The following is an 11,652-nucleotide window of genomic DNA, read 5'->3' on the forward strand; positions in this document are numbered from 1 at the left end:
GAGCTACCTGCAGATGGGCCCTGTCCACCACTGCCAGTAAGTGTGGCCCATCTACGGCACTACACTAACATGACTTATTCAATGTTTGACGCTTATAGACAAAAGGTTACATGTACGCACACCATCAGACAAGTATTCATTCTAAATTATTGACAGGCATATTAACAAAATTGAATTACTGCACTGAAATATACTGAATCAGGTTACATCATATTAACAAGAAGCTAATTAAAAAAAATATGCACCGTCTGCTTAACAGTGTATGTACAACATACTAATGCACCATTCAAAACGAGTCGGCCATTGCATGCTGGCATCTGGGTCAACATTTAGCAAATTCCAAACATTACCTACAAACTCCACAACCAAGATGCCACATCAACCATCGCCCCCTACTGACAGGCTTTTGTCCACATGCAGGCCGGTGCAGGGCCACCACCTTGTGCCACACAGGGGCAGCTGCTACTTGGAGATGCTCTTAGAGTGTTTGAAACGAGATACGATACAAAACTCCGAGTTGCCGAGGCGATTAAGCAAGCACCATATAAATGCAATTTATAACAGTGAATGCTTTGGAGCTTATTGGCTCCCACTCCTGGTTAGAGATCTACCCAACACACAGGTCCACAAAGACTGGCCGCTCTTACCCTGCAGGTTGAACCTAGGAACCGAGTGTTCAACTTCACATTTTTGTCATTCAAGGCCTGTGACAAAGGTGCATCTGATAATTGGTTCTTTTACCCTTCTATCTGGCAACAAAACTGACACCTTTTTGCAAGGAGTCATGTTTGCATAGACCGCAATACCTGCAGTCATAATACAAACAAAAGAACATAACTCTGATAATGTGCACTGTCCTTGAAGTTGATTGGTCCACACCCGAGACAGCTTTCCTTCGAGCCTAGTCTCATATGGGTTGGACCAGATGACGCCAAAAGGCGCACAACTCAAGGACAATGCACCATCAGAGTATGAGAGCTCGGGGCAAGCATCTACACTATGGGGACCTCATTTGCCAGATAGAAGGGTAAAAGAACCAATTATCATATTTTTACTGGCAAATGAGGTCCCCATAGTGTAGATGCTTGCCCCGAGCTCTCATACTCTGATGGTGCATTGTCCTTGAGTTGTGCGCCTTTTGGCGTCATCTGGTCCAACCCATATGAGACTAGGCTCGAAGGAAAGCTGTCTCGGGTGTGGACCAATCAACTTCAAGGACAGTGCACATTATCAGAGTTATGTTCTTTTGTTTGTATTATGACTGCAGGTATTGCGGTCTATGCAAACATGACTCCTTGCAAAAAGGTGTCAGTTTTGTTGCCAGATAGAAGGGTAAAAGAACCAATTATCATATTTTTACTGGCAAATGAGGTCCCCATAGTAAAGGTGCATCTATTGGAGCGACATCGTCTCTGGCTTACACATCTACCGGGTCTCCATTTGACTTTGTATTGTCTCGGAGGAAGTCCACCCACACCTCCACTTCCACAAACTGCTGGAAGTTGCCTCGCTCTGCCTCACTGTCAGAATTCTCCTCCTGCTTCACGTTGCCTCCATCGATGTGAAGGTCCCATTTTGGAGTTGAATCTTCATCTTCACATTTTACCTTCACTTCTTCGCTCTTCACCATCACGTCTTCACATTTCACCTTCACTTCTTCGCTCTTCACCATCACGTCTTCACATTTCACCTTCACCTCTTCATATTTCACCTCGTTACCTTTAAAAGTGTCCAAGCTGGGATTCTTTTCCGGTTCTTGTTTGATAAGGGATGGGCTCATTGCAGCACTTTGACTTTCACAAGCTGATTTCAGACTCCACTCCTGGTGGATCTTCTGATGCTTGTGTGTTCTCTGGTGTCTTTGAAGATGTGGTGACTGTGCAAACGCCTTCCCACACATACTGCACTTGAACGGTTTCTCTCCCGTGTGTGTTTTCTGGTGTGCAACAAGAGTATATGAAAGTGCAAACGCCTTCCCACACACACTACACTTGAAGGGTTTCTCTCCCGTGTGTGTTCTCTGGTGTTTTTTAAGAGTCGATGAACGTGCAAACGCCTTCCCACACACACTGCACTTCAAGGGTTTCTCTCCTGTGTGTGACCTCTGGTGTGTTATAAGAGAAGATGAATGTGCAAACGCATTCCCACACACACTGCACTTGAAGAGTTTCTCTCCCGTGTGCGTTCTCTGGTGTTTTTTAAGATTTGATGAAAGTGCAAACGCCTTCCCACACACACTGCACTTGAAGGGTTTCTCTCCCGTGTGTGTTCTCTGGTGTGTTACAAGAGATGATTGTGCAAACGCCTTCCCACACACACTGCACTTGAAGGGTTTCTCTCCCGTGTGTGTTCTCTGGTGTTCTACAAGACCAGATGACTGTGCAAACGCCTTCCCACACACACTGCACTTGAAGGGTTTCTCTCCTGTGTGTGTTCTCTGGTGTCTTTGAAGATGTGGTGACTGTGCAAACGCCTTCCCACACACACTGCACTTGAAGGGTTTCTCTCCTGTGTGTGTTCTCTGGTGTGTTACAAGAGCAGATGAATGTAAAAATGTCTTCCCACACACACTGCACTTGAAGGGTTTCTCTCCCGTGTGTGTTCTCTTGTGTGTTACAAGAGCACATGAATGTGCAAACGCCTTCCCACACACACTGCACTTGAAGGGTTTCTCTCCCGTGTGTGTTCTCTTGTGTGTTACAAGAGCAGATGAACGTGCAAACGCCTTCCCACACACACTGCACTTGAAGGGTTTATCTCCTGTGTGTGTTCTTTGGTGTTTTACAAGATGAGCTGAACGTGTAAACGCCCTCCCACACACACTGCACTTGAAGGGTTTCTCTCCTGTGTGTGTTCTTTGGTGTTTTACAAGATGAGCTGAACGTGTAAACGCCTTCCCACACACACTGCACTTGAAGGGTTTTTCTCCTGTGTGTGTTCTTTGGTGTTTTACAAGATGAGCTGAACGTGTAAACGCCCTCCCACACACACTGCACTTGAAGGGTTTCTCTCCTGTGTGAGTTCTCTGGTGCCGTGTCAAATGTTCAGGACTATCCGTGCTGTATGCACACCGGTCGCATTGTTGCCTTTTTGCACCGAGCCGCGCCGAGAGCCTTTGCTCCATCAGACCACTTCTGCAGAGGCAGCGATAGCTGCAGACAGAAACAAAGAATATCCACACCATCTACACATCAGTATCGAGGCACAGAGGAATGCATATACACAGTCACACGTGACTTACACGTCTATAGTTATTCATATATTTATGATATAGTAAAAAAAAAAGTGTCCCAAATTCATCACACGGGCTGTTATGGCACACAATGAGAGGCCAAATGGTCATAAACATGCCTGGAAGCCCTCGTATCTTCAAAATAAACGTTAACCCAAAACTCAGCACACAATTTCAGCTGTTTGGCTTCTAAATAAATGTTTATGAAAGCTAAATTCAGCTGACATAGAAAAAGGGTGTTGAAAATAATACTATTTGTGTTCTGCACAAATGCATAAATTAATGTTCAATCGCAATTTAGGTGTGAAGCCAGGCACAGATGTCCTTGATTGCTGGGATGAGCAGTTCCGACTTCAGCTGCTGCACGTGTGTGCTGTGATCACTTCCTGACTCCATTCTTACAAAGAGTTCCAGAGGAAAACTAAAATAAACTACTGTTTTGATATAACCTCTGTGCTCAATAGAGTTAATGCAAATACAAACTTGACACTGTCACACACTCAGAGGTGGAGCCAGGATTTTCAGGTAGGGGGGGGAAACCCCTCCAGCAATGAAAAATTACAGGAGTTGTTAGTAAGTAAGGAGTTGTTAGTGAAATAGGAGTTGTTAGTAAGAACGGACTTGTCCTTTGCTTTTCATTCGACGCGTGTGATCGTCATCGCGCTCGCTGAACGTGTTGATGCCTTCAGGAAACAAAAAGAGACTTTTGTATTTTGGGGGGGGGGGGGGGGGGGGGATGACCATGACGTATGTGGCATCAACCCGCATCACACCTGAGCTAAGCGCTCTGCAACGCTTACCCCCCTACCACATTGTTGTATCCTAACCCTTCTTCCATAATTGAGATTAATAATATTTGATGATTTTTATATATTATCTTTTTACTTGTTTTTTTTAATGAGTGAAACACACCAAGCGCAGCAAACTGCAAAACACCAGGTGTTGTTAAGTAATGAACCGGAGGAGGGCTAGGATGGCAGAATTTGCAACCTTGCTTCAAGGAAAGATAAGGCCTGATGAACGGGCACATGTCACCCGTGCAAGGGCAGAGACAGTGGGAGTGTCAGCCAGACATAGTTAAGGCAAAAAGCCCAACTATCCTGCATGGTTTTAAAGTAACGTCAAAATTCGAAATTCAACAACAGAGTAGGCTAAATTATCGATCCTCGCGCTCGCTCAAATTGGAGACCAGGCTGCGAGCTACATAAATGAACCATTGCCCATTTGCTAATCCAATACTGAATGTTAATATTACTGAAGTCAAAACGGATTCTATGACCTCAGCACATGGGCAAATAATAGGGCAGTGTCGACTCAAAGGCAATGGAAGAAAACAGAGGCGCCTTTGTCTAAATCACAACCACAGAAAGCCAGGAATCATCACTGATTGTGTGTTCAGGGATTCCGAGCTAGTTAGAACACGTGCACAGGGGGGGGGAGCTGATGTAAACAACCCTGCGCGTCTGAATGTGAGGGGGCCTTGGACCTGGAATTAAGAATAACACTCCCAGAGCAGAAGGTTGGACAGGGGGGGAGCTGATTTAAAAGAGTGTTGTATATCTCTCAAGGCGGGCAAGACCCAGCTAAATAACAAGGCTGCGGGGGTCACCAGAAGTTCGCATTCGCCTAGTTAAGACAAAAAGCTCAATTATTCTGTATTGCTATTAAAGTAACGTTAAAGTCGGAATTTAACAACAGGGTAGGCTAAAGTTATTGATATTCACACCCACTCCAATTAAACCAGGCCACAAGTTACGCCTACTGAACCATCACCATTATTAAGTCAATATGAAATGTTATTTCCATACTTTAATACTTTCTATACAACTCGACCCGAAGCATATGACAATCAGAACCTTCCTAAGTCAAAATTGAATCGCACCCAGACAGGAGCGAATAGTCGATATAAGGTTGACGAGGGAAGGAAATTAAGAGCACGGCGAACTGCAAACGTAAGCAAAAAGCCGGGAACAACACCAGCCCAGCAACAGCGAGTGGGGCTTCGACAGGCCATAAAGTAGAATAATAACTCCCGGGGTCAGGGGACACAAGAAGAAGCAGGCAGACAAAAACCAGAACTGACTCCAAGGTTCAACCGCCCTCACCTACTCAGGAGGGACGGAAATTAATGAGGCCTTGAGTTAACGGCTCAGCTGGACGGCAACAACAACGGCGAGCAGAGAGAGGGTGGGGCAAAGACTGCGGGGCTATGAAATGCAACTTCGTGTCAGTAAAGCTCTGACAAACAAGTTAAGTTAAAGACATCACAATACATAATATCGCACATAACATCAATGTTAACGCTATTCACCGTAAACTATATTCCGCTTATATAACCATGCAGACACCAAGGAATACGAATTCCTAGGATCGAGAAGCTTACCCCTTGACCTAAGATATCGGAAATAAGTTAATAATAATAAGCACATGCATGAAAAGACAAAGTAAAACTTATGAAAAGCCAGGATAACGGGATGAATCACCACCAGGTCGAATATGAATACATAATAAAAAAAAACGATGTTAAACCCAGGGTCGGAGAGAAAGGGAGATCCCGGCCGTCTTTGTATCCCCGCAGCGCGGGATAGGAGTGTGTATACGCTCGGGGAAACACCTCCACTTGAGTCAAGCACCACGATGGGAAACGACAGACCTTAGGTTACATACAGAATCATAACTGTGAAATAGTAAGGGACAAATGTTAACTTAAAACTTTTTAACCATTTCTTTGTGCGCCGGGTCGGAGAGAGTGTTGCCCCTCCCTCCAGGTTGTGCAACACGAACAAAGACGCCTATGAGACGATTTGTAACGTCTGTGTTTTGGGTTCATGAAGAAGGCCAGACAAGAGATAATATTGCACCCAGACAGAGAGACGACCTCGAGGCAATTTGTAACATCTGATTGTTTGCTCGTGGGTTTATGGAGGGAGTGTGACAACGGAATATATCGTGGGTGATGCACACAAGGACATACGGACGTACGGACACACACATGGACACACCTGCCTACGGACAGATCCTGACACAAAAAAAATCGAAAGAAGTCCCGCCTTGTGGGCGGGATCCAGGGGGATTTTTCGGCATAAAGTAAAGGATCCTGAGCATTGGAAACCAGTGCGACGGGAGGGTCGACTCAGGAACGAGTGCAACGGGAGGGTCGACTCAGGAACGAGTGCGACCAGAGTGGGTCCACTCAGGAGTGCGACCAGCGGGTCCACTCAGGAGTGCGACCAGAGGGTCGACTCAGGAGCGAGGGCGACCAGCGGGTCGACCCAGGAGCGAGCTCGACCGGGAGGGTCGACTCAGGAGCGAGCTGCGACCAGCGGGTCGGCTCGACTCATCTTCAGCTCGTCAACCTCTGCCGAATCGGGGGTCTCTGCTGCCACCGGAGTGGTGAGCATCGCGGTTCGGCGACAACCCAGAGCTGCACGCTACGAGCGAGTTGTGGGCGCCACCTACCGACCGGGTTCCGAACTGCGACAGCGTATCAACAGCCATCCGAACCAGTTCGCCACGGTGACAGGGGATCGACTGATACGTATGACGCGCACCGCCCCCTCACCACACGACCACCAGGCGTCTGTTTGACCTAAAGAATCGACTCCGAACACTGACTATTCAAGACAACTCTTACCACTCAAAAACACTCGAACCCATAAGCCATCCGTGGCTGGAAAGCATCACAACGAGACCGAGTGATGGCCCTCCGTCGTTTATAAGAGTATTCTTAATTTTTATCTTTAATATTTAGTGGGCTGTACTCTTAATCGCATAAATTCCCAACAGATCCATCAATACGAACTGATTCTTGGCACCTCCTTCCGCCGAGCCACGCTCACGTGGGGAGTGGTGGCCCACCGGATCCTTATCAGGTGATCTGGTCCCCAATTAGTAAACTTGGTATAAGATAACGAGCTTCGGAAAAGGAGCACCGTCGCAGGCCCTTACTCCGAGCCGTTCTGTTGTCAGATAACCTGCCGATGTATCTGTTGAGATTGGTGCCTTTAAGAATAATAACTGTTTTGATTGTGTTTTTTTTTTATCGCCGTATAATCTTTCAAGTATCTTTTAATCATAATCGCCGCACGTACTCGCATCCTCTACAAATATTCAACTGTCCCGTGACCCAAGGTGCTAACAACGTGATAAGGGTTGCGTATGATCAATAAGGAGTGCGGTACTGCGTGAACAATATTGAGTATAATCATTCATTAACGTTAAGGTTTTCTTAGCATAGTATTTGCATGTTTTAACGACTCTCTCTCTCACTAGCAACCATCGCGTTATGCGGGATCCATGTGCAGTTGTCAAAGTGAAATCAGACAATCGTTGATGATACTGTATTGATGCCGTGTTGACGTTCCGAGATTGAGAGTTCGCATATTATATCATAGTTAAGGTTGAATTAGTAATAAATTGATCAATACAGAAGTGGTTGTGTGATTCTTTCCTGAAATCTATGCATAAGATCTGCTTCTGCGTTGAGATTTGAACTTGGTGACCTTAATAAACACACTAATACATACTCAGTAAATGTTAAAGCGATAACGGGGTGACCCGGGGACCTAAAAATAACCACGAATACACACTCTGGGAATGTTAAAGCGAGAATGAGACGAACCTAAACAACGATGCCGAGTTAATCTAAGTTAATCTTGCATACTTACACCACACCTGCATAACTGCATACGATTAATTGCCTTATTCCGATCAATAACCCACCCTCGTCACCGAGGCGGGGTCTGGTTATCATAACGACTTGCATTATCATAATTACACCCACTCGCATAATTAATACGATTACCTCTCGAATTGGCATAATTAAAATGTGCATAATTACATAAATTAACATATTTCCGGATAATTACACATTTGGCCAAATTTCATTTAATTATTATTATTTTCACTGAATATTCATAACCCACATATACAACATAATAATTTCACCCACGCACGCATACAACATAACAAATTTTCATAACCCAACATATACAACAACATGGCTCTTCGCGCGCCGTACTTCTACAGCTGTTCACAGCGTGCCGGGAGATTTTAGGTGGCGCTTCGCTCCTGGCCGATAAAGTCAATGGCTTCTCGGAGTTTCAATACTAATCCGCGTGAAGAACGGGTACAACTGCCATCTTAAATATAAAGCAGAACTTACATCTGTTTGTTTGTGTGAAGCAGCAAAAACTCTCCAACGCCGAGCTCTGGCGTCATGAAATTTTCACAGCTTATGCTGTCTGGAATGTCTAAGCGAACGCCACGTCATTCCCTTCCCGAGTGGCAAAAATCGACCTGACGTAGCAGTGGGTTCAGGTTGAATTTCCTTGAGTGAAAACATCCGATTTAGGTAAATTGAAGTGTTTCGGCTTCCTTCTTGCAAGCATCAATTTTTTCGGGGGTTTTTCATTGAATTATGAGGGAATATTAAATTAATCCAAGACAAGAATCTAAGTCCCGGGCAAAGCCGGGTAGTGAAGCTAGTTACTAATAAACCCCAATGATCCTATCGAAATTACGGATTTCTATCGGATCGTTGGGGGGGCACGTGCCACCCCACCCCCACTGGCTCCACCACCGTCACACACTGGCACGGTTCACAGGTGGTGGTGTGTCCAGACCCACGCCTGGCCACCTTCACCTGCTCAGTATTAATACTTCCTCACTCCACCAAGTAATTCATCGAGGATCAACCAACACAGCCGAGGCTGCGTGTCTCTCTGTGGTGAGATGTTAACTACCTGTCCTGGCATACAGGAAGTCGTGGGTTCGATCCTGACCCTGACGCCTGCTGTATATTTGTAGTTTACGTGTCTCTCTCTCTCTCCCCGTGGTCGCGTGGATTTCCTTCCCGATCCCCGGGTTTCCCCTCCACATGTAGAGAGTGAACACCGCCACGCGTCTAGAGTGAACACCGCCACGCGTCTAGAGCGAACACCGCCACGCGTCTAGAGCGAACACCGCCACGCGTCTAGAGTGAACACCACCACGCGTCTAGAGTGAACACCGTCACACGTCTAGAGTGAACACCGCCACGCGTCTAGAGTGAACACCGCCACACGTCTAGAGTGAACACCGCCACGCGTCTAGAGTGAACACCGCCACACATCTAGAGTGAACACCGCCACGCGTCTAGAGTGAACACCACCACGCGTCCAGAGTGAACACAGCCACGCATCTAGAGTGAACACCACCACGCGTCTAGAGTGAACACCACCACGCGTCTAGAGTGAACACCGTCACACGTCTAGGGTGAACACCGCCACGCATCTAGAGTGAACACCGCCACACGTCTAGAGTGAACACCGCCACGCGTCTTAGAGTGAACACCGCCACGTGTCTAGAGTGAACACCACCACGTGTCTAGAGTGAACACCACCACGCTGTTGACGAGCCTCACCTTGTTGTTGTTGTTGGCAGGTCGCTTCTTAAAACAAGAGCGGTACAGCAGCTCAAGCCAGCGTGGCCTGGTAAAAAAAGGAAAAAACTGAATATTTAAAACAAAACAAAGTTACAAAGTAGCGAGCCAGGTGAAGGGAAATTACAACTTAAGCAAGATACTCTTTGGTTCTTTCGGTAAAGTCACGTAGAATAAATAAATACATTATATAATAGCATACGACGTTTCAACTGCAACACAAGCAATCATCATCAGGTACAAATGAAAAAAAAACCTATTAAACTTAGAGTCAGCTAACATAACAGTCAACACCCTACCTGGTTGATAACGTTCTTCCAAAGATTGCTCAATTTGAGAGAGAGACACGGAGACACATAGACAGACACATAAGCAGAGAGAGATGACACAAAGACACACAGAGAGAGACACATATAGACACACAGAGAGAGAGACATATAGACACACAGAGAGAGATGACAGAAAGACACAGAGAGAGAGACACACACACATAGACACACAGAGAGAGATGACACAGAGACACACAGAAAGAGGCACACACAGACACACAGAGAGATGACAGAGAGAGAGAGACACACACATAGACACACAGAGAGATGACAGAGAGACACACAGAGAGAGAGACACACATAGACACACAGAGAGAGATGACACAGAGACACACAGAGAGAGACACACATAGGCACACAGAGAAACAACGCCTCTGTGTTGAGGCCTTAAATAGAGAGAGGGGGGGGGGGGGTAGAGAAACTAGCACGTCAATGCAAGGCCGTAGCCATGGAGTCAACATTGGGGGGGACCAAATCTTCCACGGGTCTGGGGTGGCCCCCCCCCAGAAAAATATCTAAATTTCAAAACTATTTTCCTGCCATTTCCTCCCTAAAATATTTTTTAAAGTTCACTAGCACATGGGATGGACTTTGTTTTATTTGATACAATAACGTCTAATAGTGTATTGTAATACATTGCTCTGTTTTTCTTTTTTACCTTTTCTTGTTTCATTGTATGTAATGGCAGAGATTAGGGATTCATGAAGTACAACGCAATCCTATAAACAGGAATCTATGTATTGTTACATGAAGACAAGTCCAGATCTTGTGGCTTAGCAAATTGTTGTTTTTATTAACAGAGCATCGCAATTATTATTTACAAATATTTTTATAGCAACATATTGGGGGGGGGACATTTGGAGCATATTTGATTATAATTAGTATAACATATTATAATTATTATAACATATTATAATTACGGCTTTGTGTCAATGAGAGATTTGGAGGTTTGGTGACTGCACTTAATCAAACAAACTTAATAAAATTAGAAAAGTAATGCAATGCAACACAGAGAGTGGGTCAACACACAACTAACGCGTCTCCTGGCTGATTACGTTCTTCCACAGATTGCAAAACTAAGCGAGATAATCTTCTTGGTTCTGTCGGTAAAGTCGCGTAGAAGGGAAATAATAAAAATAAAACAAAATAAAATACAAGTTTAAATCTGGACATCGCTTCCATGCTCGCTGCTACTCAAATAACATCCCTACGAGAGAGAGAGCGAGGCTCTACCTCGCTACACAACAACCACCACAACAACCACAATCACCACAACAACCACAATCACCACAACAACCACCACAACAACCACAACCACAACCACCACAACAACAACCACCACAACAACCACAATCACCACAACAACCACAACAACCACAATCACCACAACAACCACCACAACAACCACAATCACCACAACAACCACAACAACCACAATCACCACAACAACCACAACAACCACAATCACCACAACAACCACCACAACAACCACAATCACCACAACAACCACCACAACAACCACAACCACCACAACAACAACCACAACCACCACAACCACCACAACAACCACAACCACCACAACAACCGCGATGAGAATCTCACCTCGGATTTCAGCGCACGGGCCGAGCGGAAACTTCCCGGTCCCTCGTGACGTCACGCGGCAGCAGGTG

The 11,652-nt window shown here is 45.6% G+C and overlaps 2 protein-coding genes and 1 pseudogene across 3 annotated transcripts in view; 1 reads left to right on the forward strand and 2 right to left on the reverse strand.

Moving 5' to 3' along the window:
* LOC133360850 (mucin-2-like) overlaps positions 1-40 on the forward strand; it is a 106,803-nt gene extending 106,763 nt beyond the window's left edge. The window contains exon 58 of the mRNA XM_061579752.1: positions 4-40. Within this exon, the coding sequence (XP_061435736.1) occupies positions 4-40 (37 nt within the window). The remainder of the gene's footprint in view (positions 1-3) is intronic.
* LOC133360679 (zinc finger protein Xfin-like) overlaps positions 1-10,219 on the reverse strand; it is a 265,251-nt pseudogene extending 255,032 nt beyond the window's left edge.
* Positions 7-11,652, reverse strand: LOC133360479 (zinc finger protein OZF-like). 2 transcript variants are annotated; one of them, XM_061579232.1, is made up of 4 exons: positions 11,585-11,652; positions 9,636-9,702; positions 1,372-3,152; positions 7-1,066 (listed from the first exon to the last, which is right to left on the reverse strand). In XM_061579232.1, the coding sequence occupies exon 3, from the start codon at positions 3,122-3,124 to the stop codon at positions 1,418-1,420; it is 1,707 nt and encodes a 568-aa protein (XP_061435216.1). In that variant the 5' UTR covers positions 3,125-3,152; positions 9,636-9,702; positions 11,585-11,652; the 3' UTR covers positions 7-1,066; positions 1,372-1,417. The 2 variants fall into 2 exon arrangements, with proteins under 2 accessions (XP_061435216.1, XP_061435215.1); XM_061579231.1 differs by lacking the exons at positions 9,636-9,702; positions 11,585-11,652 and having other exon boundaries at positions 1,372-3,932.

The sequence above is a fragment of the Lethenteron reissneri genome, chromosome 69, assembly GCF_015708825.2.
Source record: "Lethenteron reissneri isolate LAM-NWPU_2019-01 chromosome 69, ASM1570882v1, whole genome shotgun sequence".
Lineage (NCBI taxonomy): Eukaryota > Metazoa > Chordata > Hyperoartia > Petromyzontiformes > Petromyzontidae > Lethenteron > Lethenteron reissneri.

Excerpts from the sequence above, each read along its gene's own strand:
- LOC133360479 (XM_061579231.1), bottom strand. The coding sequence starts at position 3,184 with ATGGTGTGGATATTCTTTGTTTCTGTCTGCAGCTATCGCTGCCTCTGC.